General features: G+C 36.1%; 1 protein-coding gene across 2 annotated transcripts in view; it reads left to right on the forward strand.

Annotated features, from left to right (window-relative positions):
- THOC2 (THO complex subunit 2) overlaps positions 1-27359 on the forward strand; it is a 103320-nt gene that overhangs the window by 41311 nt on the left and 34650 nt on the right. For both annotated transcript variants that reach the window (XM_060137394.1, XM_060137395.1), the window contains exons 9-18: positions 3907-3999; positions 7011-7166; positions 7774-7946; positions 9199-9394; positions 20886-20927; positions 21366-21496; positions 21594-21695; positions 25984-26068; positions 26719-26812; positions 27216-27296. In XM_060137394.1, the coding sequence (XP_059993377.1) occupies positions 3907-3999; positions 7011-7166; positions 7774-7946; positions 9199-9394; positions 20886-20927; positions 21366-21496; positions 21594-21695; positions 25984-26068; positions 26719-26812; positions 27216-27296 (1153 nt within the window). The remainder of the gene's footprint in view (positions 1-3906; positions 4000-7010; positions 7167-7773; positions 7947-9198; positions 9395-20885; positions 20928-21365; positions 21497-21593; positions 21696-25983; positions 26069-26718; positions 26813-27215; positions 27297-27359) is intronic.

Below are 27359 nucleotides of genomic sequence, written 5' to 3' on the forward strand. Positions count from 1 at the left end.
CTGAGGAAGCCCAGGCAATGGACATACTAGATAAATAATTTAAATCAACAGTCCTAAATATGCTTATTATCTATAGGAAACCATGGGAAAAGAACTAAAGAAAACCAGGAAAGAACTGTCTCACCAGACAGAGAATATCAATAAAAAATACAGAAATTATTTTTAAAAAAAAGGAACCAAACAAATTCTGGAGCTAAAAGGTGTGATAACTGAAATGAAAATTCACTAGATGGGTACAACAGCAGATTTGAGAAGGCTGAAGAAACAATTAGACAACTTGATAAGTTAATTGAGGTTGAAAGGAGCAGAAACAGAAAAGAATGAAGAAAAATGAACAGAGACCTATAGGACACCATCAAGTGTACCAATATGTGGGGAGTTCCCTGGCGGTTCAGTGGTTAGGACTTGGCACTTTCACTGCCGTGGTCCTGGGTTCAGTCCCTGATTGGGGAACTAAGATCCTGCAAGCTGTGCAGGCGGCCAGAAACCCCCGGCAAAAAACGTGTACCAATATGTACATTATGGAGTCCCAGAGGCAGAGGAGAGGGAGAAAAGGACAGAAAGTGTATTTGAGAAAGTAATGGTCGGAACCTTCCCAAGTTTGATGAAAAATATGAATCTACACATCTAAGAGACTCTAGGAACACCAAGAGGGATAAACTCACCAGAGACCACACTGAGACACATTATAGTCAAATGTTGAAAGACAAAGAGAATCTTGAAAGCAGCAAAACAGATGTGACCCATTGCATACAAGAGATCCTCAATGAGATTGACAGCTGATTTCTCTTCAGAAGGCAGTGGGATGGCATATATAAAATGCTGAAAGAATGAAACCAAGAATTCTATATCCAACAAAACTATCCCTCAAAAATGAGAGATTATGATATTCTACGGTAAACAAAAGCTGGGGGAGTTCGTTGCTGGTAGACCTACTCTACAAGAAATGCTAAAGGGAGTCCTTTGGGCTGAAATGAAAGGACACTAAGCAGTAACTTGAAGTCATGTGAAGAAATAAAGAACACCGGTAAAGGAAACTTTATAGGTAAACTTTATATTTATATAGTAAATATAAAAGCCAGTATTACTGTATTTTTTGGTTTGTAACTCCTCCTTTTTACTTATATGATTTAAAAGACAAAGGAATAAAACAACAATTATAAATCTGATTGGCACACAATGTATAACACTATAAAAGGGGGAGGGATAGAGATTTATAGGTGCAGAGTTTTTGTATAATATTGAAGCTAAGTGTGGACTTCCCTGGTGGTCCAGTAGTTAAGATGCTGTGCTTCCAGTGCCGGGGAAGCGAGTTCGATCCTTGGTCAGGGAACTCAGATCCCACATGCCATGCTATATGGCCAAAAAAAAAATGAAGCTAAATTGATATTAATTCAAAATAGGTTATTATAAGTTTAAAATGTTAATTGTAAGACTCAAGATAACCAACCACTAAGAAAATACTTTAAAAAATAAATAGAAGAGGAAAGGAGAAGGGAATCAAAATGGCACACTACAAAAAAAGACAGTAATGGAGGAAATGAGAAACAAAAAATAATATAAGACATATAGAAAACAAATAACAAAATGGTGGAAGTCCTTCTTTGTCACTAATTATTTAAATGTAAATGTGTTAAACTTTATAATTAAAAAGCAGAGTTTGGCAGAATGTATAAAAAAGCATGATCCAGACCCACCAAGGTCACGTGACTTTTCTGTACTGTTAAAATTCATTGTAATAAAATGAGAGGGAAAAAAAAAGCATGATTCAACTATATGTTATCTATAAGAAACTTACTTTAAGATCCAAAGATATAAATATGTTGAAAGCGAAAGTATGGAAATAGCTACCCCGTGCAAATAGTATCCAGGAGAGAGCTGGGGTGGCTATATAGACTTTAAGACAAAATTTTTTATAATAGATAACAAAAGGCATTATGTATTGATAAAAGGGTCAACCTATCAAGAACGTAACACACAACAGTTAATAAATGTATATGCACCAAACAGAGCCTTAAAATATATGAAGCAAAGATTAACAGAATTGAAAGGAGAAATAGACAGTTCTACAATAACTGTTGGATATTTCCATACCTCACTCTCATTAATGGATAGAACAACTAGACAAAAGATCAATAAGGAAATAGAGGACTTGAACAACACTGTAAACCAGTTAGACTTAACAGACATATATAGAACACTCCACCCAACAACAATAGATTACACATTCTTCCTGAGTACACATGGAACATCCTCCAGGATAGACCTTATATTAGACCACAAAACAAGTCTCAATACATTTGTAACATTGAAATCATACAAAATATCTTCTTTGACCACAGCAGAATGAAACTAGATCACAGATGAAACTAGATCACAGCAATAGTGAGGGATAGTGAGTGATAGGAAATTCAGAGCTGGGTGAGCTTTAGGGAGCATGGAGGGAGAATAGTCTGAAAACAACTATAAAAAGCAGAGATGATTCATACCCCATCTCCAGGCCTAGTAGTGTGAGGGGTCTGGGGAAAATAGCCACCACTTGACTGGGTTACAGTGGGAGTGGTGTTCCTAGTGAGTCTAGTCTTTGTTCAACTGTCAAGGTGAAGGGGGGAGGAGGGGTTTAGAGGATATATTTAGAGGAGAGGTTCAGGATATATGGGGTTTTGCTGAGGATGGATCATGAATTCCAGAGGATTCCATGGAAGTTTTTTAAGAAGGCTATGGATAGGTAGGATAGGACAGAACAGGGATTGTGCAGAGCAATATGAAGATCAGTTTACGGGAGTTGACATTTGTCCTGAGAGTCAGGGGCTTCTTGTGACTCATTTAAACAGAGATAATGGGAAAAATGAGGATATTCCTGGTGGATTCAAGTCAGGTAGTGAGCTTTTGTGGGTTTGCTTCAAAAGTGTGACCACCATTTGTTTTTAACGGGAAAATGTTTTGATACTAAATAACCGTTTAAAAAACATTTAGAATCAAACTATTGCTAAGTTGAAGACTTATCTGTCTTAAAAATTACAGTGAAACAATGCCTTTTTTATATGATATCTATTAGTTTCGTTAGCTTCATATATTATGTACATAACACCTGTCACAATTGTGGGGGGCGCTTACTTACAAAGATCTCATTTTCAGTGTTGAGTAGAAGCAGAACATAGTGTATTGTCACTGTTTGCTTTTTATTTGCATTTTGCCATTTAATAATTGCTAGTTGTCCTCACGTCATTCTTCTATTCATCTGACCCCAAGCAGTTTAAAAATTAGGAAAAAGTTTTCTTGATAGCATTCAAAGATCCTTCTGTTTCTCCGTAGGGTCCATAGGGCTGACCTGGAATTGACCATTCCTTGTTTAAAATGTTGAATTATTCATGTGTATTAAGTATAGACACCTGTTTTGAAGGGGAAATCAGCTGGCAAGCAGATATACTTAGCATAAACCCCAAGAAATAAAAGAATAGGAAGAAAAGTATAAAGCAGACACAGATGGTTCCGTACTTCCAGATTTGTCAGTCTTGTCTATCTGCATCTCCACTGAGAAGTACTTGAAAAACCAAGTTAAGAAAACACACATATAAACAGAAACCCAAAATAGATATTATGCAGTATAAAATCTCATTCTGTTCAAGTTTCAGATTTTATTCAAATATCAGCATGTATTGTAAAATGTGTCCATTTTTGAAACTGCTTTCCTTGTGTTCATCAGATGTGCTAGTGTGAAAAGGGATATTCACATAAATATCTTTGTCCTGAATTTGGATGTTATTTATGATCAGGAAGAGCAATGAAGCTTATTGTTGACCTAGAGTTATTTGATGTAATTGTTCTTAATTATTGGTAGATAAATGGATATGATTTTAGTTGTACTTTAGGCACTAAATAGAAACTTTTCTTTTGTTTTTCAAGGAACCAAATGGAGAGACTCCTTCATCTTTGTACAGAGTTGCAGCAGTACTTCTACAATTTAATCTTATTGATTTAGATGATCTTTATGTACATGTAAGTCCGTCCAGTGGGCTGCTAAGAATATTTGGTTGTTCGTCCCAGGGGTGGGGAAGAGGAGTAGGCAGCCATATATAGCACTCCAAGATTGGTTCTAGGCTCTCAAGTCTTAATTTTTGAAGCCCTATTGCATTACTGCTTTGTGTTTACCTTATAAAGCAAATGAATTTAGTTCATTGGAACCATGGAAATGAAATACCTTTTGTCACCGTTACAGAATTCAAGGTTGGCTATGAAGTTAAAGTTCTTAATTGTCGTCAAGGCATACCTCATGGAGAGCGAGGCCAAGTTCTAATCAATGTGGTTTTAGACTTCAGTATTATACACAAATTAGGGGAAATATGAGATTACCTAAATAGTTCTTCCTTCTCACCCACATGTTAATTTTAGGCATTCAGTATGAATGGGGAACTTTTCATATACTTTAAAAAAATGGCTTCTTTTGTGTTTTTACTGGATAATAAATGACTGGTATTGTGCTTTTATTGCTGGATCTAGGATTTAGAGGAGTGTGTATGTGATTATGATTTATGATCTCTAGTTTAGCAACAGCTTAGCCTGTCAATTTGAAAACTCTAGGTTTGTAACACAGAAATTCCTGTTTTATTAAGTTGTGCATTAGGATATCTATGAACTGTCCAAAGCTGACATCATCTTCACCGCCTTTGAAATCACTTCCTTGCCTGTCATTGCATATTGTGGTTACAGAGTTGAATGAAACTTGATCACTACCTTGGAAGCAGTCATAGTCTAGCAAGGGAGAAAACATTTTGCATTATACAATAAGTACTTTATTGGAAGTATTCACAAAGTGCTGTGAGGGCCCAGAATAGATAGTGACCATCTCTGTCTTGGGGGGATTCTGGAAGGCTTTTCCAAACTACTGATGTTGAACTGGGAACTTGATAGATGAGTAGGTGTTGGCCAGGCTTAAAAGGTGGGAAGCTTTGTAGGTAGAATTAACCTAATATAAAGGCAGGAGGTTTGAAAAGGCTTCACTATCACCTTAGGGGAACAGCAGGAAGCTCAGAGTGGTTGGAGCCTCGGGTGGTATGTAGGAGAAATGAGGAGGGAGAAAGAATTAGGTTGGGGACCAAACTGTGAAGGGTTGTTAAGTGCCATGGTAAGGAGTTTGGATTTTTTTTCTTGTTGATAGTAGAGAGCCATTCAAGATTTAGAGTAGAGAAGGGATGTACAAACTGAAAACATGGAAACTTGGTCAGAAAAAGGAGAATCTGAAGACGTAGGTATGAGTTTATAGGCAAGTGTAGACTGGCAGGACAAATGGAAAGTACAAAAATGATGATACATTTATTACTGATATTTTTCAGTTTAACTTTAAATATAAGCAGACTAAGTGTTCCTGTTAAGGTGACAGAGATTTTCACATGGGATTAAAAACCAGTTTATTGTTTACATGAGACGTCTAAAACCTAAGGACAAAGAAAGGTTGAAAGTAAAATGGTGGGAAAAATATACTAGGGAAATTATTATTGTCAGGTAAAATAGAGATAGTCACTTTATAATAATAAAGTTCTGTTTATGGGAAGATATAATTGTTGTAACTTTATATACACCTAATAACATATTCTCAAAATACAGAAGACTAGAAATTGAGAGAACTATAATTAAAAACTTAGATTTAACCCATTGGGGTTAAATGGAGATTTTAGAGGCAATTGCAGTAGACTAGGTAAAAGATGAGGACCTGTGGTAGATATGTGATAGATATATAAATAAAGCAATAAAAATGGGTTTGATTGCCAGTGGAGAGAATAAAGAATGAGAAAAAGTCTCATTTACCTCCTTGTACCAGTCCATAATGCATTTTCTCCCACTCCCCTTTTTTGATTAATGGGATAAAGTCTATAGTATGTGGCTTAATATTTCACTGTGTTTCCTTTTATTATTTACTGATTGTTTAGTTTGCATTAGACTTAGCTACTGAAATAGATTATGCATTTCTAGGGGCAGGAATGCTTCTTTTATAGCTCACCATAGTGCCTAGCAAAAGCTACTAAGTAATGGTTTGTTGGTTATGTGTCTAGGTTATTTTACGAAATGTCCACATTAGCCATCTTCCATTTATACAAGATGGCTGAACTTGAGATACTTGATCCTTTGTTCATAATGGAGGGTCAACTATCCACATATTACTTTTTCTTTTGTAATAAACTAGAAACTAGTTTGTGACTTAAGTCAAATAGGTATCTAGAAAATGAAAAGTGAGATGTCAAGCTGTTCATAATTTTTCGACTTGAGATTTTTCATTTATTTTTTTACTTATTTTTTTATAGACATGTAAAGTTTATTTCTAGATCCCATGGAAATTTAATGGAGTTTGTAGAGTTTTTTTTTTATATAACTAGAAGAAAATGTGTGTATTTTCTAAGCATGACAACAGAAGCAAGCAATAATAAAGGAAACCCGTATAAATTATCAGGGCTGCTCTGAGAGCTATACCCATAAGTATAATCTTTTTCTTTTTTGCAGGTTCTTATTATCTGTTTTATACATATTAGTGTATATATGTCAGTCCCAAGAGATTTTTCATTTAGAGGAATCAACTTTGCCCCTTTATGTCAATCAGTAGTTTACCTCTTCCAAATTGGATCCGTATGTAGTACTTTATTTAATTTGGAGTTTGGCCTTTAAAGGGGAAATCTGTGATATTTTTAATGGAACAGGTACACATCTTCTTGGGTAAACTAATAAATTCAATGGCAAGCATCACTGTTGTAGTATTATATTAATTTAGGACCTCTGACAGACAGAAGAGATGAAACTTTGAATTGCTACCTGAGTTTAAAAGGTGTACAAAATTCAGGTACTTAATCCTGTCAGGTTATATGAAAATAATGGAGAGAGACCTATTTAGAAGGGAAATTATGTTCATAAATAGGCCAGGCTTCTTATTTAGTTTTATCAATAGAGAGTAGATAGTGCTTGCATTTTGGATGTGCAAATAGTATTAGCTGTTTTATGAAATTTTAATGAACCATTTTTAGCTTCTTCCAGCTGATAATTGCATTATGGATGAACACAAACGAGAAATTGTAGAAGCTAAGCAGATTGTTAGAAAACTTACAATGGTTGTACTGTCTTCCGATAAAATTGACGAGCGAGAGAAAGAAAAGGAAAAAGAAGAGGAGAAAGTGGAGAAGGTATGTAGTTTATTCTGATAAAATTAACATTGTCTTCTGGATTTAGAATTATGAAATTTAACTTGTGATGGTTAATCAACTTATGGAAGGATAATTTCTTAGTTTTGATTGTGGTGAAACCTGGTTTTTGGAATACAAATTTGCAAAGGTGGTTTTGTTTTTAATCTGATTGGCACCTTCCCAAAAGAGGCTGCAATGTTTTTTCTTATATAAATTTCAGAGTGTATTCTAAATAAGATAACACACGTATTGACTATATTTGTGTTCTGTGTATTAATGTCTCTCCAGTCCTAAAGGGATTCTCAAAGATGAATGAATTCTAGTTCCCTGTGGCACAATAAAACATTAAGTAGGACCTAATTTAATTCCAAGTCTATAAACTGTCATGCTTTGGCTGCTAAATGAAAAAGCTGATCCTGTTGTTATTTTCCAATCACTAAAAAACTTGATTGTACTTTCAGGAAAATACTGTTGCAGTTCCCATGAATGGCAGCTGTTGTTGACATACATTGTTGTATTGTTTGGCTTAATTTTTTAAATGAAATATATATAAAGATTTATTGGTGTCTGTATTCTGAGTATCTTTGCTGTAATTATTCCTTTTTAGCCACCTGACAACCAAAAACTTGGTTTGTTGGAAGCCTTGTTAAAGATCGGTGATTGGCAGCATGCACAGAACATTATGGATCAGATGCCTCCATACTATGCAGCTTCACATAAACTAATAGCCCTTGCTATTTGCAAGCTTATTCATATAACTATTGAGCCTCTCTACCGAAGGTATGTTTACTGTATGCTTTACTAATTGAGGTAGAAATAGTTTCGGACTACAAAAAAAAAATCTGCATGTTTATCTTGTCTCCTCAAACCAGGCATATATTTTAGTATGTTTTATCAGAAGATAAGAACTATTCACAGAGCATATCAGTTTGGCAGGTATTAATCAGTGAATTGTGTCCTATCATGTAGACCAGGTGTTGCAGAATTTGTGCTGCAGTGTTGTCTAAAAACTGTATGTTAGATTTCTAGGTTGGGTTTGCTCCGTTGAGAGTGAAAACTCCATTCTTCTGTTTTTGACTTTTCCTCCTCTCTTGGGGGGCAGAGAATTCCTAAGGTTTTTACTTAGTGTAATTTTCCTCTATCCTGGGTTGAGTGGCTCTGAGTGAGGACTTTGCCTCTCTGCTTGCCTTATCTCTCCTGGCATATAGGCTGCTGTTCTGGAAATTGGTAGTGCAGCCTCTCTCATCATCCCATAGTTACTGTGTCGACCAGTCCGCTAGCCCTCAGCCTACTTGCAGGATACTTAGGAGCAGTACTGGCAGCAGCTCTGGCTTCAGCCCCACAGATCAGAGCCTGCCTCAAAAGCCCCAGCCTTGTGACTCGTGCATAGCTGCTGGCTGCTGCCTTCAGTGCCACCTGGGCTGTGGACCATGAAGGCTTCTTCTCAGAGAGTGACCCCTGTGACTCCACAGCGGGACACCTGCTCAGCAGGTGAGAACTCTGGGCATGCTGTCCTTTTTAGTGTGACACACCCTCTTTCATTATGCGGCTCACCTTCCCTACCACCACCTACCTCATATTCAGTCTAGGTAGTGGAAGCCAGATTGAGAAATGTTTATTAACTTGAATCAGTGTTGTTATATCCATATTTTTCTGTTTCATCTTTGTGTCTCTGAGGTCCATCCCTTGTTCCCCATTCCCATATCCAGATTCCTGATATTGGCCAAATTTAACTAAAAACAAATTCATATGATGTATGTTAAATGTTACTTGGAATCTGCATTTCTCTGATTTCCTTTTCTTATGCAGTTAATTTGAAACAGTCTCTTAAGCTCTGATTTTTTTTTTCAGATGAGTATTGTTTTTGTCTTTTTCTACCAGTTAAATTATTTGGTATAATGAAGTTAGGCACAGTTGAAATAGAGAAAGCAAATATAAGCAAGAAAAGTTTTACTTACTGATTAATATGATTGTTAACTTAAAATGGGGTATTGTATAGTTATATATATATAAATTTTCCTTCTTTTTGTAGAGTTGGCGTTCCTAAAGGTGCTAAAGGCTCACCTGTTAATGCTTTGCAAAATAAGAGAGCACCAAAACAAGCAGAGAGCTTTGAAGATTTGAGGAGAGACGTCTTCAATATGTTCTGTTACCTTGGTCCTCACCTTTCTCACGATCCCATTTTATTCGCAAAAGTGGTGCGGATAGGCAAGTCATTTATGAAGGAGGTTAGTAAGATTTTTTTTCTTCCGAGCAGAAAACTAAATTATGGAATGAAACTGTTCTGAGTATATTCTCTAGAAATAAAAAGAAAGTAAACTTAAGAAAAGGTTATGTTGAGTAAGGTTTGGGGAAAGTCAGTTGTGTCCCAACCGTTTATATATAAAAACTTAAATCCAGCCAGATTATTAGTCAAGTCCTCCAGATAGGAAAATATGCTTTGGACGTGTGATTGCTTTTTGAATCCCCTTATAAATAGTGGTTAATTCAACATTCTTTCCTCTTGCTTTTCTTCTGCTCAGTTTTCTTGGCTGCAGTTTTGAATCATTGCCATTATTTGTGTGAAGTCCCTTCAACCTCAGACTGTTCAGGATCCATTCTTTTATTTTTTTTAGTAAACTTTTTATTGAAATAAAACATAATACAGAAGGCACACAAACCATAATTGTATAGCTCAGTGACATTTTCCAAACTAAACACCCATGTATCCACCATTTAGATCAAGAAATAGAACAGTACTAGCACCCCAGAGTTTTCCTTAAATGCCCTTCTAATCACTACCCCAAGGGTAACTTTATGTTATTGTTTTTTTAATTGATGTATAGTTGATTTACAATATTGTGTTAGTTTCAGATGTAGAGCAAAGTGATTTGGCTCTACATATATATATATATATATATATATTCTTTTTTGGGGATTCTTTTCCATTATAGTTTATTACAAGATATTGAATATAGTTCCCTGTGCTATACAGTAAATCCTTATTGTTTGTCTATTTTATATATGGTAGTGTGCATCTGTTAATCCCATACTCCCAATTTATCCCTCCTCCCCCTTCCCCTTTGGTAACTATAAGTTTGTTTTCTATGCCTGTGAGTCTGTTTCTGTTTTGTAAATAAGTTCATTTGTATCATCTTTTTAGATTCCACATATAAGTGATATCATATAGTTGTCTTTCTCTGTCTGACTTACTTCGCTTAGTATGGTAATCTCTGGGTCCATCCATGTTGCTGCAAATGGCATTATTTCATTCTTTTTTATGGCTGAGTGATATATTCCATTGTGTGTGTGTGTGTGTATATATATATCTATATATACATATATAGATATATATATATATACACACACACATATATATCTATATGTCTATATAGATATATATATAGATATATACACATACACACACCACATCTTTTTTATCCATTCATCTGTTGATGGACACAGGTTGCTTCCATGTTTGACTTATTATTTTTTAAAATTAGCTTCAAGTTATAATTTACATACAATAAACCTCACTTATTTTAAGTGTACAATTTGATGAGTTTTGACAGATGTATACAGTTGTGTGTCCACCACCGCAATCATGATATAGGATATTTTCATCATCCCAGCAAGTTCCCTCTTGCCCCTTTGCCATCAGTTCCCTCCCTTCATTGCTGGTTCCTGGCAACCACTGGTAGGCTTTCTGTCACTGTTGTTTTGCTTTTTCTAGAACTTCACATAAATGGGATAGTATAGAATGTACTCTTTTTTTGTCTGATTTCTTCCACTTAATGCTTTTGAGAGTTATTTCAGTTGTTGCACATGTCAGTAGTTCTTTATTGCTGTGTAATATTTCATTATATAGATATAACAGAGTTTATCCATTCACCAGTTGATGGGCATTTGGGTTGTTTCTAGTTGGGGGCCATTATAAATAAAGCTGCTATGGATATTCTTGTACAAGTCTTTTTTGGGGGGGTGCATATGTTTTTGTTTCCCCAGGAATGGGATTGCTGGGCCATATGGGTAAGTGTATGTTTAACTTTTTGTCAAACTTTTCCAACATGTGTGTACCATTTTGCATTCCTGGGAGCAATGTATATGACTTCCATTTGCTCTACATCCTCATCAACACTTGGTGTTGTCAGTCTTTTAAATTTTAGTCACTCTAATGGGTGTGTAGTTCTATCTTTTGTGCTTTTAATTTACATTTCCCTGATGATCAGTGATGTTGAGCATCTTTTCATGCCCTTATTTGCCATTTGTAATCATCTTTGTTGAAATGTCTATTCAAATCTCTTGCCCATTTTAAATTCAGTTGTCTTTTATTCTCAGTCTGATTTGCCTTGTCATTTTGTTTACTGTCTTTTGAAAAGCAAAAATTTAAAATTTTGATCGATTCCAATTTAACAGCACTTCTCTTTTATAGTTTGCTCTTTGTGTTCTATGAGATCTTTGCCTAACCAAGGTCTTAAAGTTGAAAAGAATACACAATTTCTTTTCAATTGTAAAGCAACGTAAGCAAAAGAATCTAGAAATCCTTACAAGCACAAATGCAGTTTTCTCCAGTGTTTGGCGATTGCACCTAATTTTAATTTTCGACTACAGTAACTATATAGAAAATTTAACAACTGTTGTGTATTAATCACTTGAGACCTGAGATGTTTGATTTGGCTTTAAATACTTAGCTGGTAGATAAATTTTTTTAATGTTAACAAATTTATATTGTGTAAAGGTATGCTGAAGAAATCTGCTAAGTAGTTCATTACTATACATAATATTTATTATATAGCATATATCCATATAAAAAAGAAGTATAACAGTGTTTCATTATCTTGATCCTTATCGTCTGAAAGGGATGTCATGTTAACTAGTACTTGTTTTTCCCATTGAATCGTATTGGGAAGCATGTGAAGTCAATTTGTCCCATTACTGGTGCTGTTAACATCGATCACTTGGTTAAGGTGATGGCTGCCAGGTTTCTCCAATGTAGTTATTCTTTTTCTCTTTGTTGTTAATGTGTATCCTGTGGGGAGATACTTTGAGACAATGTAAACAGCCTCTTTTTCATCTTACCTTTACCCACTAATGGTATTCTTTTTTTTTATGCTATTCTTTTTCATTGAAAATCTTAATGTTCAGATCTCTTGTTCTGAAATTCTTTCTTTGGCTACAAGTATCATAAACTTGTAAGCAGGAGACCGAACATCAAACTTGTAGAAGTCCCGTATACAGACATATGTGTAAACATATACAGATACAATATTGTTATCAAGATACACAGGTGCTAAAGCTGTTACTCTTCCACTCTGCCATCTCCATTGCAGCCCTCATTTATCTCTGTTCTATCAGAATTGTGTCTGGTGCCTGCCCCTAACTCTAGTCTCTATTTTTGCAGAGGTAGAAGGGCAGAAGGGAAGCAGAAAAAGTTTATTTTGATCCCAGTGTGGGAAGAAATCTGTCTTCTCTCATTGCTAAGGTTGTGGTAGGAAAAGTGAATCTTTCCAATGATCTGACTTAGAATTTTGGTTCATTGTTTTTACCCTAAAAACATTTCACTATAACAAATCATTATGTGTTTATAGGTTTAAAAGGCTTATGTTGCCTAGCTAGGAATTTAACACGAGTTTTTAAGATTGCTTCTAAAGGGGGAATATGACCTTAGTTCCAAATAATGTATTTACAATGAACAAATCTTTAACAAATCTCTCATTCATAAGCTTGAGGTTGCTTGTATATATAAATTATGCATATTAAAAAAAATAGCTTATGTTAGATATCACTTAACAGAATAGTCTTTTCAGCCTATAGTTATTTGAAATCATTTATGTCTCTGATTGTGTGTGTGTATGTGTATGTGGTTATGTATTTCTGAAATTTGAGGTATGTAGTATAGGACTATCTAGTACAGTGAACCTCAAACTTTACATGCATCAGGATCACCTGGGGGTCTTCTTAAAATACAGATTGTTGGGCTCCACCCTCAGTTTCTGATTCAGTAGGTCTGGGTGGGACCCGAGAATTTGCATTTCTAACATGTTTCCAGGTGCTACTGATCCAAAGAGCAAACTTTGAGAACTGTTGTTCTAGTATATTAACCAATTTTGGTCCTTATTTCAGGCTTAAAAGAGGGAGGTGGCTCTATAGAATATTTCTATATGAATGCACACGTTTTGGTATCTTTAAAATTTTCTTTAATTATAAAGCACAGCTTTAACATGCTCACCTGACATACTTAAATGTTTTTGATAGCACCTACACACATAAAGATGAATTCCTTGGTGCTTTTTTGCATCCAGCTGATGTTAGTGGATTAAGTTGTTTCTGATAGTGATTACTAATATTGAGCTCTTACTCTGTGTCAGGCCCTATTTTAGTACCTTACATGCATCAGCTCATTTAATCTTTACCAAGCCTTTTGTGCTCTAGGTTAAGTAACTCGTCCCAGGTCACACAGCTAGTATGGGACAGATATGCGAGTTCAATCCAGGCAGTCTGGCTTCAGAGGCCAAGCTCAAAATCACCATGCCCTACTGCCTATACAAATGTAGTGTGTCTAAAATGGAAGAAATGATTGGTTGTCTAAATTTTTCAATTCTTGAAATTCCTTGCTATTTTAAATTATATCTGTATCAGTGGTGTTTTATTTTATCTCTGCAGTCTCTGTTTTCATCTCATTCTGTGTATCTCATATCCAAGCTTTTCTTGTCTTACTGAGTTCATAATATTTTTTTCTATGACAATATGCAGATACTTTTGGAGAATCTGTCTGTCCTCTGTGTTCTACTATCTTCCAGACTAAGTTCATTTGTCTTTTATATGATTTTTTTAGGCTATTTATGTTTCCATAGTAGCCACAGCATTTCTTTTCATCTTAATATGGACAACTTCTTTTTGATATAGTGTGAGTGAATCCTCACACCCTTCCTACCTTATTTATGACCAGTCCTTCTCCCCTCAAGCTACAGTTTGAGTGTTGGGTTCTCTTTTCAATCTTTTCTGTAGTCTGGAATAGGGGAGTGAATAAGCTCAGTGAGGCTGAGTATAGCCCCCAGTTTAGGGAACCTCTGCTTTGTCTTCTGAGATCGTGTTACCCATCCTATGCTAGGCATGCCCAACCAAGTGGGTATCCAACTCCCTTGGAGTTTGATTCTCTCATCCATCTGAGCACAGTTCCTTTGAGAGACAGCAAGCCTTAGTAGCCAGAATCCTGCTGGGCTTCTACTCACAAGGGTTTTTCCTCAGGCTACTTATTTACCTTGCAGGCCACATTGCCTAAAGGATTTTGTTGACTTACCTTCCTTGCTCGATACTTCTGGGGATTGGGTTAAGGTCAGGCGCCATACCACACTGTCTGTAGTTCAGAATCTTATGTGTGTTTGTGTGTGCATCACCTTGAAGTTAATAGCATAATTTCCTCTTTTTTTGCTTGGTTGGTGGTGAATTTGGGAGATTAAAAACAAATAGGAAGACGTACTTTGTTCATTGCATTAGGGATTGGGGGAGAGAAATTATGTGTTCATGCTTCACTCTGTCATCTTAATTCAGTTATCTCACTGTCTCTTTATATGGCTATTTCTTATGTTGGCCTTTGGTAAAGAGCCAAAGTGCACTAAATTGATTCACAGATAAAGCTTAGAGAAACCTAGAGTCAAAGGGTCAGGATATATACCTTAGATTGGGTACTAGATGATATTCGGAATAGTTGTGATTATGATAATTGTGGTAATGTGGAAGAATGTCCTTATTCTTTTTTTTTTAATTAATTTATTTTTGGTTGTGTTGGGTCTTCGCTGCTGCGCGCGGGCTTTCTCTAGTTGTGGTGAGCAGGGGCTACTCTTGGTTGCGGTGTGCGGGCTTCTCATTGCGGTAGCTTCTCCTGTTGCGGAGCACGGGCTCTAGGCGCACGGGCTTCAGTACTTGTGGCTCGAGGGCTCTAGAGCACAGGCTCAGTAGTTGTGGCACACGGGCTTAGTTGCTCCATGGCATGTGGGATCTTCCTGGACCACGGCTCGAACCCCTGCGTTGGCAGGCAGACTCTTAACCACTGCGCCACCAGGGAAGTCCCTGTCCTTATTCTTAGGAGATGCACACTGAATTTTTTTGAGATAAAGTATCATGTCTGCATTTTATTTGGTCAAGAAAAAAAGGCAAAATATTAATTGTTGAATCTACATGGTAGATATGTAAGTGTTTATGGATAAGTATACTATCCATTCAACTTTTATGTAAACTTGAAATTTTTCATAATAAAAATTTGGGTTCCTAGGGAGAGAATGTACCTTAATACCATTGATCCTGAAACTCTAGTTTATGAACCAGCTACTTTAGAATTTTGACTTGATGTTTGTTGTTTTTTGTTAGCTATTAGGGGAGGGAGAGCCTGTGATCCTGCTTCAGTCCATTTATTTCTTTTCAAAATTGAAGATCTAACTTGGTTGTGTGGGTTAGAGCTCAAAATTAATATTCCTTTTGGATGAAGGTATGGGAGTCAGTCAAGTACAGTGGAATTACACCATACCTGTGCTTAGTTTATGTGAATGTGGCCAGACTTGTTCCATCAAAATACTGTGTGTATGTCTAGGAGCAAGGGTGAAATTGGAGAAATTTTTTTCTTTCATTTTGGTTCAGTTTCTCAGGTGTCTTAGAGAGTATCTCACCACATTCAGTTAGTCTAGTTTTTAAACTGTGTTTTCGTGTGACATGGCCCCCTAAATGCAAGCCAGTCACTTTATTTCATGTTCACATCTCGTGGTCACTTAGTGATTTCTCCTAATATTAGAGGGGAAAAACAGAGTCTTGAGTTGGACTTAAATGAAAGGTAATGTGTCTGTATGCTTTATAGATGATATAAGGGATTTTTGTAGGGTAATTGTGAGTATATGTAATTTTTACTTTATGTGTTGACTTTGGAACCTACCTTGCCCACAGATTCTTCATTTAAGGCTGTCCCCCAAACAGAGTAATTAAAGCATTAGAAATTGATAATTAGGTGAACTAGTTTCATCAGGATGAGCTGCTAGCTACTTGCTAGTAATGTGACCTTAAGCTGGTCACTTTTCTAAGCCAGAGATTCGTGGTAATAATATTTGGCTTATCTAGCTCCTGGGGTTGCAATATGGATCAAATGAGATATGTCTAAACATGAATTAGATACTAATAATTAGGTATTCAATTTTAGTTAAAAAAATAGTTGTCATGAATTTTTTAGATCATAATAAGTTATCATTTATGTAAGCTATCACTACACTAGCTTTTGATGATTTTTTAAAAAGCGTTAATAATATACTTTAATCTATTTCTGTCTTTAAATATAAGATGCCACTTTAAAGTAGCAGTTTCACTTCCCTCAAGAGTAGATTTGATTTTATGTAGGAATGCCTTTAGCTTCTTTACGTTGTAGTGATAGATGTTTTTTTCCCTCTCATTTTTGAAATTGGTTATAAATTAGTAACAAATCAAAGAATTTTTATCAAATAAAGGAAATTTTTGTTGCTGGGGTTTCATGAGTGAACTAGTCAAGGGTAGTATGGACACATATCTCTCCACTTTTTAAAAAAAATACATCTTTATTGGAGTATAATTGCTTCACAATGCTGTGTTAGTTTCTGTTGTACAACAAAGTGAATCAGCCATATGCGTACATATATCCCCATATACCCTCCCTATCCCACCCTCTAGGTCGTCGAAAAGCACCGAGCTGATCTCCTTGTGCTGTGCTGCTGTTTCCCACTAGCTATCTATCTTACATTTGGTAGTGTATATATGTCGATGCTACTCTCACTTCGCCCCAGCTTTCCCCTCCCCCCTGTGTCCTCAAGTCCATTCTCTATGTGTATGTCTTTATTCCTGCCCTGCCACTGGGTTCATAAGTACCATTTTGGTTTTTTGGTTTTTTTTTAGATATCATATATATGCGTTAGCATACGGTATTTGTTTTTCTCTTTCTGACTTCACTGTGTATGACAGACTCTAGGTCCATCCACCTCACTAGAGATAACTCAATTTTGTTTCTTTTTATAGCTGAGTAATATTCCATTGTATATATGTGCCACATCTTCTTTATCCATTCATCTGTTGATGGACATTTAGGTTGCTTCCATGACCTGGCTATTGTAAATGGGGCTGCAATGAACATTGTGGTACATGTCTCTTTTTGAATTATGGTTTTCTCTGGGTATATGCCCAGTAGTGGGACTGCTGGGTCATATGGTAGTTCTATTTTAGTTTTTTAAGGAATCTCCATACTGTTCTCCATAGTGGTCAGTTTACATTCCCACCAACAGTGCAGGAGGGTTCCCTTTTCACCACACTCTTTCCAGCATTTATTGTTTCTAGATTTTGTGATAATGGCCATTCTGACTGCTGTGAGGTGATACCTCATTGTAGTTTTGATATGCATTTTTCTAATAATTAGTGATGTTGAGCAGCTTTTCCTGTGCCTCTTGGCCATCTGTATGTCTTCTTTGGAGAAATGTCTATTTAGGTCTTCTGCCCGTTTTTTGATTGGGTTGTTTGTTTTTTTGATAATGAACTGCTTGTATATTTTAGAGATTAATCCTTTGTCCGTTGATTCATTTGCAGATATTTTCTGCCTTTCTGAGGGTTGTCTTTTCATCTTGTTTGTAGTTTGCTTTGCAAAAGCTTTTAAGTTTCATTAGGTCCCATTTGTTTATTTTTGTTTCTATTTCCATTACTCTAGGAGGTGGATCAAAAAAGATCTTGCTGTGATTTATGTCAAAGAGTGTTCTTCCTATGTTTTCCTCTAAGAGTTTTAGAGTGTCCGGCCTTACATTTAGGTCTTTTTAATCCATTTTGAGTTTATTTTTGTGTATGGTGTTAGGGAGTGTTCTAATTTCATTCTTTTACATGTAGCTGTCCAGTTTTCCCAGCACCACTTATTGAAGAGACTGTCTTTTCTCCATTGTATATCCTTGCCTCCTTTGTCATAGATTAGTTGATCATAGGTGCGTGGGTTTATCTCTGGGCTTTCTAACCTGTTCCATTGATCTATATTTCTGTTTTTCTGTCAGTACCAGAGTGTCTTGATTACTGTAGCTTTGTAGTATAGTCTGAAGTCAGGGAGTCTGATTCCTCCAGCTCCATTTTTTTCCCTCAAGACTGCTTTGGCTAGGTTCCCATAACTTTTAACTTATAGGTTATATTTTCCTATTTCTAAGTTATTTTGATGGGTCTTATTTAGACCCTAACAAAAAGATTCTTCTATTAGAGTAGTTTTAAGACATAAATGCGTAGTTCTTAGCCTATTATATGGCATGTAGTACTCAATGAATGATAGTTAATAAGGACGGTGACAATAATGCCATAATTTACTTAGATGTAGTCTAAGTCACAAATTTAAATATTTTTCATTTTTTTCCCTTTTCATTTTTTCCATGGATGTTGGTGGGGGGGATGGGGAACAGCAGATGAGGCTTCACTCGCTCGCCTGCTGCTCACCTCCTGCTGTGCGACCCAGTTCCTAACAGGCCACGGAGCGGTACTGGTCCTCGGCCTGGGGCTTGGGGACCCCTGCTCTAAAGTAGCATTTGAAACATTCATGGGTTAGAGGTACTAAAAATAGGACATTAGTAATAAAAAAGTAATTTATCTAGTTATATCTATGACTTACTCCAGCCTTTATTTCTCAACTCTCCAAAAGCCCCTTCTTGATGAACCTGCTTTTTTTGGGGGGAGGGCAGTGCTCAGTAGTGTTATGCAGCCCTGTCAGCTGCTCTGTTGTTATAGGGCAAGATTGGAACCTGCTTGGGGTCATTTATAGCTGATGGTCTGTGTAGACATAATTGTGAGTGCTCAATTTTATTCAAACTTAAAATTCAGTTCCTAACAGTACATTGGTAAGTGTAGTCTTGATCTTAAAGAGATCCTGAAAGATCTCTCTTTTCTAGATTCTTACTGACAGATTCTTACTGATTTTCTAGATTCTTACTGACAAGTAGCCTTGTCAGTTCCTCAAAGATAGGAACTCTCTACTGTTCATCTTTGAATTCCCAGTGCCTGGCACATAGTAAACAAATGAATGAATGTCTTTTGTCCCTCCCCATCCTTTCTTTCTTCAACTTCTGCCTGGCCATTCAATAAAACTTTTAGTATTCTATTGTGGGAATGGAGAGTTTTGTATGTGCTCTGAATTAAAAAGCAAATTAAGTTAAACTAAATGAAAAAGAAAGCATCAGGGGAGTGGAATGTGTAAAGAAAATCACTTTTACATGCATGTACATCTTGTTTTGTTGTTGTTGTTCATCTTGGTTATAATTAGCCTTTGATAGAAACCTTTTCTTACTGCTCTTCTAGATAGTTTCCTTGTGCTTTCCATATTTCTTTCTCTCTTTCAAATTTTCCTGCTTGTGAAATCCAGAGAATTGACAAACAGACATTAGAAACTAATATAAGTATCTAGTAAAAGGAATTAGGACAGCTTAGTAACTAAGAAAATGTTTTATTTGTATGGAGGAAACTATTTATAGCTTTATTAGGTTAATTTGAATCATAGTATGCTAGCAAAGGAGTAGCTTAACTGCCTTTATCCCCAACACAATACCCTATAAACTGGATTCTTCCAATTATGACATACCGTTATTTCTGCCTCCCAGTGTACACACAGTATGCCACCAGAATTACCATCCCCTTCCAACAAAATAAAAGCAACTATATAGTTTGTTTTCTGCCAGGCCACTCCTTCATAACCTGACTCCTTATTTGCTGACCAGGATGTATGTTGACTTAATAATCGTTTCTGTGAAAGGGAACCATATCTTTTTAACCTGCCAGTTAAAAAAGTGTGATTCTGTATGTTTTCCCATCAAGGTAACATGGCCGTCCCTGAATTAGTCTTATGTGAAAATATTGCACAGAAGTTAGACTTCCCTGTAGTAACACCCATTAACTTACTCAAGCATGAAAACATACATGCACAAAATACCCTTATCTACCAATAAGGTATGTTAGCTGCATATTAGCTTTTCCCTTTCTCATACTTGGTATTGAGCTAAATACATTCCAGGAATCTAGATTGTCCTTGAGTATCAGTGCTTCACCTGTCCTTTTGGCCTTTGTGTACTCCCCCAACACTCCACCTGCCTATACACACACAAATGTTACTCACAATTTCATTTTGTATGTATAGACAGCATTGTCAAACATGGCACTTCAGCAGCCCACCTGCAAATCACTGTCTGTCCAAGTTAGGAAGTGGTTTGGTCTTTGTCAGCAATGGTATTAATATTTTGGGCCTATTTCTTAGGGCTTAAGTGGTGGTGAATTAAAACATAGCTTTGGATTTCTTTGGGTTTAATTTTTGTTGTCGTTGCTTTAGTGTTAGATTTTACCAATTCTGAGGGGGAAAACTAGAACATCTCGAAGGAGAAATGCAAATGCATTATAACTAAATTGTGCTGGCTACAATTTTATAATAAATACTCAGATCAGTTTTAGGATGCTTTGGTTTGTGATAATGAGGTTGAGAAAAGAATTGGCTTATAAAACTGGCATTTAAAGTTCATGAATGTCACAAATTATTTGGAGGTTAGAAATGTAGATGAGAATTTAAAATGTTAATTGGTAATACTGACTGTATGTAAAATCTACATGTGTGTAACAAGTAACGAAATAATTCACAACTACGTGCAAGTTAATTTTTTTTCAAATTAGAAACGAAATTGTGACAGCATAATCTTAACCTTTTTGCATTTTATTTATAGTTTTTTTTAATTTTAGTTTCAGTCTGATGGAAGCAAACAAGAAGATAAAGAGAAGACGGTAAGAGACTAGAAAAATCCAATGTGTCTAATGTTTGTCTAGGTACAGCATACTGTAAATTTTACTGTGAACAAGCTTTAATCACCTATGTGAATAACTATTTTATACTTTACATGTTGAATGTAACTTTTGGCATATCGTACAAAGTATCTTTTAAGATTGACAGCCTCCTGTTTTTGAGGATTACCATGTTGAGAAAGGAAAAGGGATAAAAAGTCCCTCATTCTTGCTACCCCTTTCCTTCCCTCACCTCATTTGCTTTCTTAGATGGAGAAACACAAATAACCATTGTGAAACGTACAGTGATAGTGTGGGGAATTAGATATGGTGTGTTATTAAATCAAGGAACGGCAATTTTTCCAAGGCTTACATAAATTTGTTGGGGGGGGGTTAATATGCACCTCTTAACTGAAATAATTTTTCCTCCATTTTTCGTAGGAAGTTATCCTTAGCTGCTTGCTTAGCATTACTGACCAGGTATTACTTCCATCTCTTTCTTTGATGGACTGCAATGCTTGTATGTCTGAGGAACTGTGGGGAATGTTTAAAACATTTCCATATCAGCATAGGTAAATACATAATATTTTTGTATTTTTAGCTACTATTCTAGTGCACTAACCTCTAAGTGTTTAACTTTTCCTAATTCTTCATCTCATCATTTTCAAGATATCGTCTGTATGGCCAGTGGAAGAATGAAACTTACAACAGCCATCCACTTTTAGTAAAAGTTAAAGCTCAAACAATAGACAGAGCCAAATATATCATGAAGTAAGTTTTAATTTATTTTTCTTCTTAATATCTGGATCTGATTTACTGTCTTTCAGCCAGCTTATGTCTGAGCCTCAGTTTTGAGGAAGCCCTGGAGTATTTGCTAATGGTGTAGCTAATTATATACTACACATAGAGTGACTATCAATTTTTGTGGTTTTTAGCTCATTTTGACTACCATGTTAGTTTTTGTAGTTGTCATGTTTGCCCAGCTATAAAATCTGATAAAAATCCTCTTCAGGATGCATTATATTATAGGATGATGTGTTTTTTTTTTTAAAGGAGAGCATACTGTGTAGCCTTCGCTCAGTTTGCATAATACATTCGGTGGCTTGTACAAGGTAGTCAAAGTTCTAGGAATTTCTGTTGAAAGTTATAATAAAGATTTATTTTTTCTTTCTGGAAGATCTAGTAGAATCATGCAGAACTATCTCCTTAGGGAGTCAACTTTTGAAAAATTTCTAGTTTTTTCATTTGTGTGCTTTATTTTCATGTCATTAAAAACATAAGAGTGGGGCTTCCCTGGTGGCGCGGTGGTTGAGATTCCGCCTGCCGATGCAGGGGACACGAGTTCTTGCCCTGGTCCGGGAAGATCCCACGTGCCGAGGAGCGGCTAGGCCCGTGAGCCATGGCTGCTGAGCCTGCGCGTCCGGAGCCTGTGCTCCGCAACGGGAGAGGCCACAACAGTGAGAGGCCCGCGTACCGCAAAAAAAACCAAAACAAAACAAAAGAGTGATGTTAATCTATTGATACTTCCTGATAAACTGTTTGAAGTTTAATTATGAAAATTGTATACTTCAGATCAGTATTGGTTTAGATACTAATTACACTGCTGTATTGCAAGGGTTTTCAGCAAGGCTGTTCATTATCATTTCTTTTACATTTGTGCAGTTGTATGGTTATTCTAATTAGAAGTAGTACATTCACTGGTTTAACTAACAGTATGCAGTGACACTTTTTTTTAAATAATAAATTTATTCATTTATTTATTTATGGCTGCGTTGGGTCTTCGTTGCTGTGCACGGGCTTTCTCTAGTTGCGGCGAGCAGGGGCTGCTCTTCGTTGTGGTGCACGGGCTTCTCATTGTGGTGGCTTCTCTTGTTGTGGAGCACAGGCTCTAGGCATGCGAGGTTCAGTAGTTGTGGCTCGCAGGCTCTAGAGCGCAGGGTCAGCAGTTGTGGCACACAGGCTTAGTTGCTCTGTGGCATGTGGAATCTTCCCAGACTAGGGCTCGAACCCATGTCCCCTGCATTGTCAGGCAGATTCTTAACCACTGTGCCACCAGGGAAGCCCCCAGTGATACTTTCTTTGCTGAGTGATATTGTCGTAAGTCACAGTCTACCAGGGAAACAGGTGTGTGCACAATCACAGTCTGGTTTAATAGATGCTGTTATACAATATGTATAAAGTTCTATGGGATGATAGAGAGGAGAATGAATATTTCACCCCATGGAAGTTGGGGAAGGCATGGAAAGAGATGATATTAGAGCTGGTCCTTCCAAAAGAGTTCTAGGCTTAAAAATTCCCCAAGTAGAGTTTCTAGCTTAACAACAACGAATATTTTTGAAGCCATTACTATGTGTGGTGGGCGCTGAACTAAGTGCTTTATATGGATTATTTAATGATACATTAAATTTTTTTGATAAATTTAATTTTGGCTGTGTTGGGTCTTCGTTGCAGCACGCGGGCTTTCTCTAGTTGCGGCGAGCAGGGGCTATTCTTCATTGCAGTGCGGTGGCTTCTCTCGTCGTGGAGCACGGGCTCCAGGTGCACGGGCTCAGTAGTTGTGGCTCACGGGCTCTAGAGCACAGGCTCAGTAGTTGTGGCGCACGGGCTTAGTTGCTCCGAGGCATGTGGGATCTTCCTGGACCAGGGATCAAACCCGTGTCCCCTGCATTGACAGGCGTATTCTCAACCACTGCACCACCAGGGAAGCCCCGATACATTAAATATTGAATCTGTCTCTTCCACTCTCTACCACCAGTAACTTAGTTCTTTTATCTGGAGTGTTATAGTGCCTTGTATTATTCTCTTTCTTCAAAATCCTTTGGTGACTAAGCATTGCCTGCAGGTTATATGTCAGACTTTATGGCTTGGTGATATAAGAGAACCTTCATGATCTGTCTCTCCCTATTTCCATCCTCATTTCCCGCCAATTCTACCTCTAGCTGTACTGAGCCCACTTATGTTTCCCTGAGTGTGCTATGGTCTCCTTTTCCTTTGCATATAATTTTTTGTTTCTTTTGTTTGTACAGGTTTTCCCTTACCTCTTTTTCCTCTCTCCATCTGGTGACCTCATCATTGGACAGTGGGCTCCAGTGTCACCTCTGTGAAGCCTTCCCTTGCACATACCACCAAGCACAATTGATTGTTCTTTATTTGTGCTACCACTATGTCATATGCATATAACTACTATCATACCGCTTATGTATATTGCTATGATTATTTTTCTTTTTAAAGTTATCTAATTTTTTGACTATTTTATATATTCACACGGTTTAAATTGTAGTAGATATGAAAAGGTAGACAGTAAAAAGTCTCTCACCCTGTCCACTCAGTTCTCCCAAGGGAAAAAAAAAGTGGTCACTGTTTAGTTTCTTATTTATCATTCCGGCTATTTTTATGTATATGCAAGTGAATACAAATATATTATTCCCTCCCTTTTTATACTATTGATAGCATATAATAAGTACTGTTCTATAAGTTGCTCAGTTTGTTTAAGAATATAAAAATTTTAAAAGTGGTTTTAAATCTACCTCCCCAGCTGGACTGAGCTTGAGAGCAGGTGCTGTTACTCATCCTTGTATTCCTGGTGCTTAGCACTTTGCCTGTCACAGAAGACATTAATATGAATTAATGAATAAGTAAATTAATACAAATGTTTATCACAGAAGAATATGTGCAGAATTTTTAATGTACTCGGATTTTTGTTATATTTGTAAGCTCAGCTATTTCACCAGCCTTGAATAATATGATTTTGATATTAATTGAACTTTTTAAGTTGAGAATGGAATGTATTAATTTATTGCTTGGGAATTTCACAAGTTTTGATTACTGTTTAAAACATGAATTTTCTATAGGGCATCCAGTAATTCATGCCACAAATGTTCATTGATTGTGTTCCATATGCCAAGCACCATGGTTGCTTGAGAGGAGGATATAATCAAGAGAATATTCCTTTTATTTATTTTTTTTGGTGTTGGGGGAGAGGAAGCAGAAGGGAATGGGATAAAAAATATGGAAAGGAAGGGTTGGCTTTGGCAAGTAGGAGGGCTTGCCTGAAATAGTAGGGTTAGAAGTAAGGGCAGGTGGTGGTAGAACTTTATTTGTGCTTCAAATAAAGCTTCAAAGTAGAACAGAGTATAGCCAAAGTTTAAAACTGATGGGTCTCTCTTTTCCGTGGGACAAAAAGAAACTGGGCCATGCAGAATGGGAAAGGGAAGCAGTTGTTGATGAAATAATTTTGATTAATGGATCAGTTTTGTCATAAGTTTCTTAAGATAATTATATCAAGTTTGTCACTTCCAGAATGGTCACATTCCTTGAATTGTCAACTAAATTCATTATTTGCTTCATTACATTTTCACTCTAGAAAGCTTCCTGTCACTTGTTAGTTTTTCAGGTTTCTAGATTTATTATGTAGTAATTTCATCAGAAGAGTTTAAGATCCTGTGTAATAATTGTTTTGAATTTGTAAGCATTTCGTAGATATAAATTTCCAAAATGTTAGTAAAAGAATACTGAGTAGAGGGAGAATTAAAGAGGAAGGACAAGAGTAGAATTGATTTTTCAAGAATTGTTTACTTTGAATATGAAAACCAGAGAACTTCTTGTATCAAGGAGTGAGTGCAGCATTAGCTGTTACTCTGTTAGGGTCACTGACACAGATGGCATGAGGCATTTCAAAGTATTACACCAAATTTGATATCTTAATCCCTAAAGTGATAATGAGCCCTTCTAAATCTAAAATAATTATTCTCTGTAAGAAGAGTTTTATGTACTTGTAGAGTACGTTAAGAGTTTTAATGCTTATTAGACTATTACTATAAAATGAACATGTGTATATTGTAAATGTTAAGCATTAATACAAAATTTTAATACCCTCTTGGAGAATGCCTAATCAAAATAGCCCAAGTCCTGTAGTAAAGCATATGATGAGGGTGGTTGTTTACATGGATCCATTTTGGATATTTGGGAAATAAAATTTTTTTCATGATGTAACAAAGCTACCAACATTAAAAGGGAAATTACTTAAGATGATCCCTGCCACCTTTTTCTCCCCTTGTAGGCGTCTAACCAAGGAAAATGTGAAGCCTTCTGGAAGACAAATTGGGAAGTTGAGCCACAGCAATCCAACCATTTTGTTTGATTATGTATGTTTTGAGGTTAATACTATTTTCAGGGATTTTTCTTTTTGTAGTCTTTAAATCAGCACAAGTGGAAATAGAATGATGTAGTTTAAAAATGTTTGATAGTTTTAGGGGACAAAAACTTTAGCAAATGAAACATTGTATGGTTATTCTAAAAACAAAATTTAGTATGTAATATGTTTAACACATTGATCTACTTTTCTAACAATAAGTGACAGTGCTACTGTTATTAAACAGACTGACATTGTCTTGTGTACCACATTTTGAGTTATAAAAACATTAATAAAGTGATGCATTATTTGTTGATTTTAGTTTTTAGAAACATTTGAACAGCATTTCATTGTGATTCAGATGTAACACTTTCATGTTTAGAAAGAGATTTCTAAAACACATTTGACATAAGTCTAGCCTCTATAATTCCAAAATTCAAGTTTGGATGCCCTGGAATTATTTCCTAATTGGAAATTGTAGCCTAAGAAAATATTTTCTAAGGAAATGATAGAATAGTAGGTTTTATATAAATACACAATGGAAGGAAACTAATTTTAAGCATTATTTCTTTTGAAAAAAAAGTGTAGCCATTATTTAGTTAGCACGGTAAAAGTTCTCTTTTGATTAGTCAATGCCTTTTATTCTTTGTTGCTGTCTTCCAGATCTTGTCACAAATACAGAAGTATGATAACTTAATAACACCTGTAGTAGATTCATTGAAATACCTCACTTCGTTGAATTATGACGTCTTGGCCTGTATCCTTTCAGGTGAAGTAATAACATAGATTTCACGTTTCATAGATCTTAGTGGTGAATGTTTTATTTTCATTCTAAGTTCCTTTAGCAACCATCTGAGGTTGATTCAGTTGGCTGATCGAGAGGTTGACCAGTTGGGAGTTTGTGTGTGTGTCTGTGTTGTATACTGAGAAAGACAATGTTAAGATTACTAAATATCTTTGATATAGTTAGAATCTGCTTGCTGAAAGCTGGGAAAGAGGCTAAAAAAGAAAAGTTGGTACTACAGTGAGTGTATTTTTCCATAATTGGTAATAAATTGGAGCTAACAATTTATTTTCCAAGGGGTGGCTTTTTGTTGTTGTTGTTTTAGCAGTCTTTGTTAGGGATGTGGTGACAAAATTTTTTCTTAATTATATGAAAGATTGTATCATTGAAGCTTTAGCTAATCCAGAAAAGGAGAGAATGAAACATGACGACACAACCATCTCAAGCTGGCTTCAGAGTAAGTATTCTTATTTTTCCAAGGATGAAATTTCCATCTTTTGTCATTGCTATGCTATGTATT

Source organism: Lagenorhynchus albirostris, chromosome X (assembly GCF_949774975.1).
Source record: "Lagenorhynchus albirostris chromosome X, mLagAlb1.1, whole genome shotgun sequence".
NCBI lineage: Eukaryota > Metazoa > Chordata > Mammalia > Artiodactyla > Delphinidae > Lagenorhynchus > Lagenorhynchus albirostris.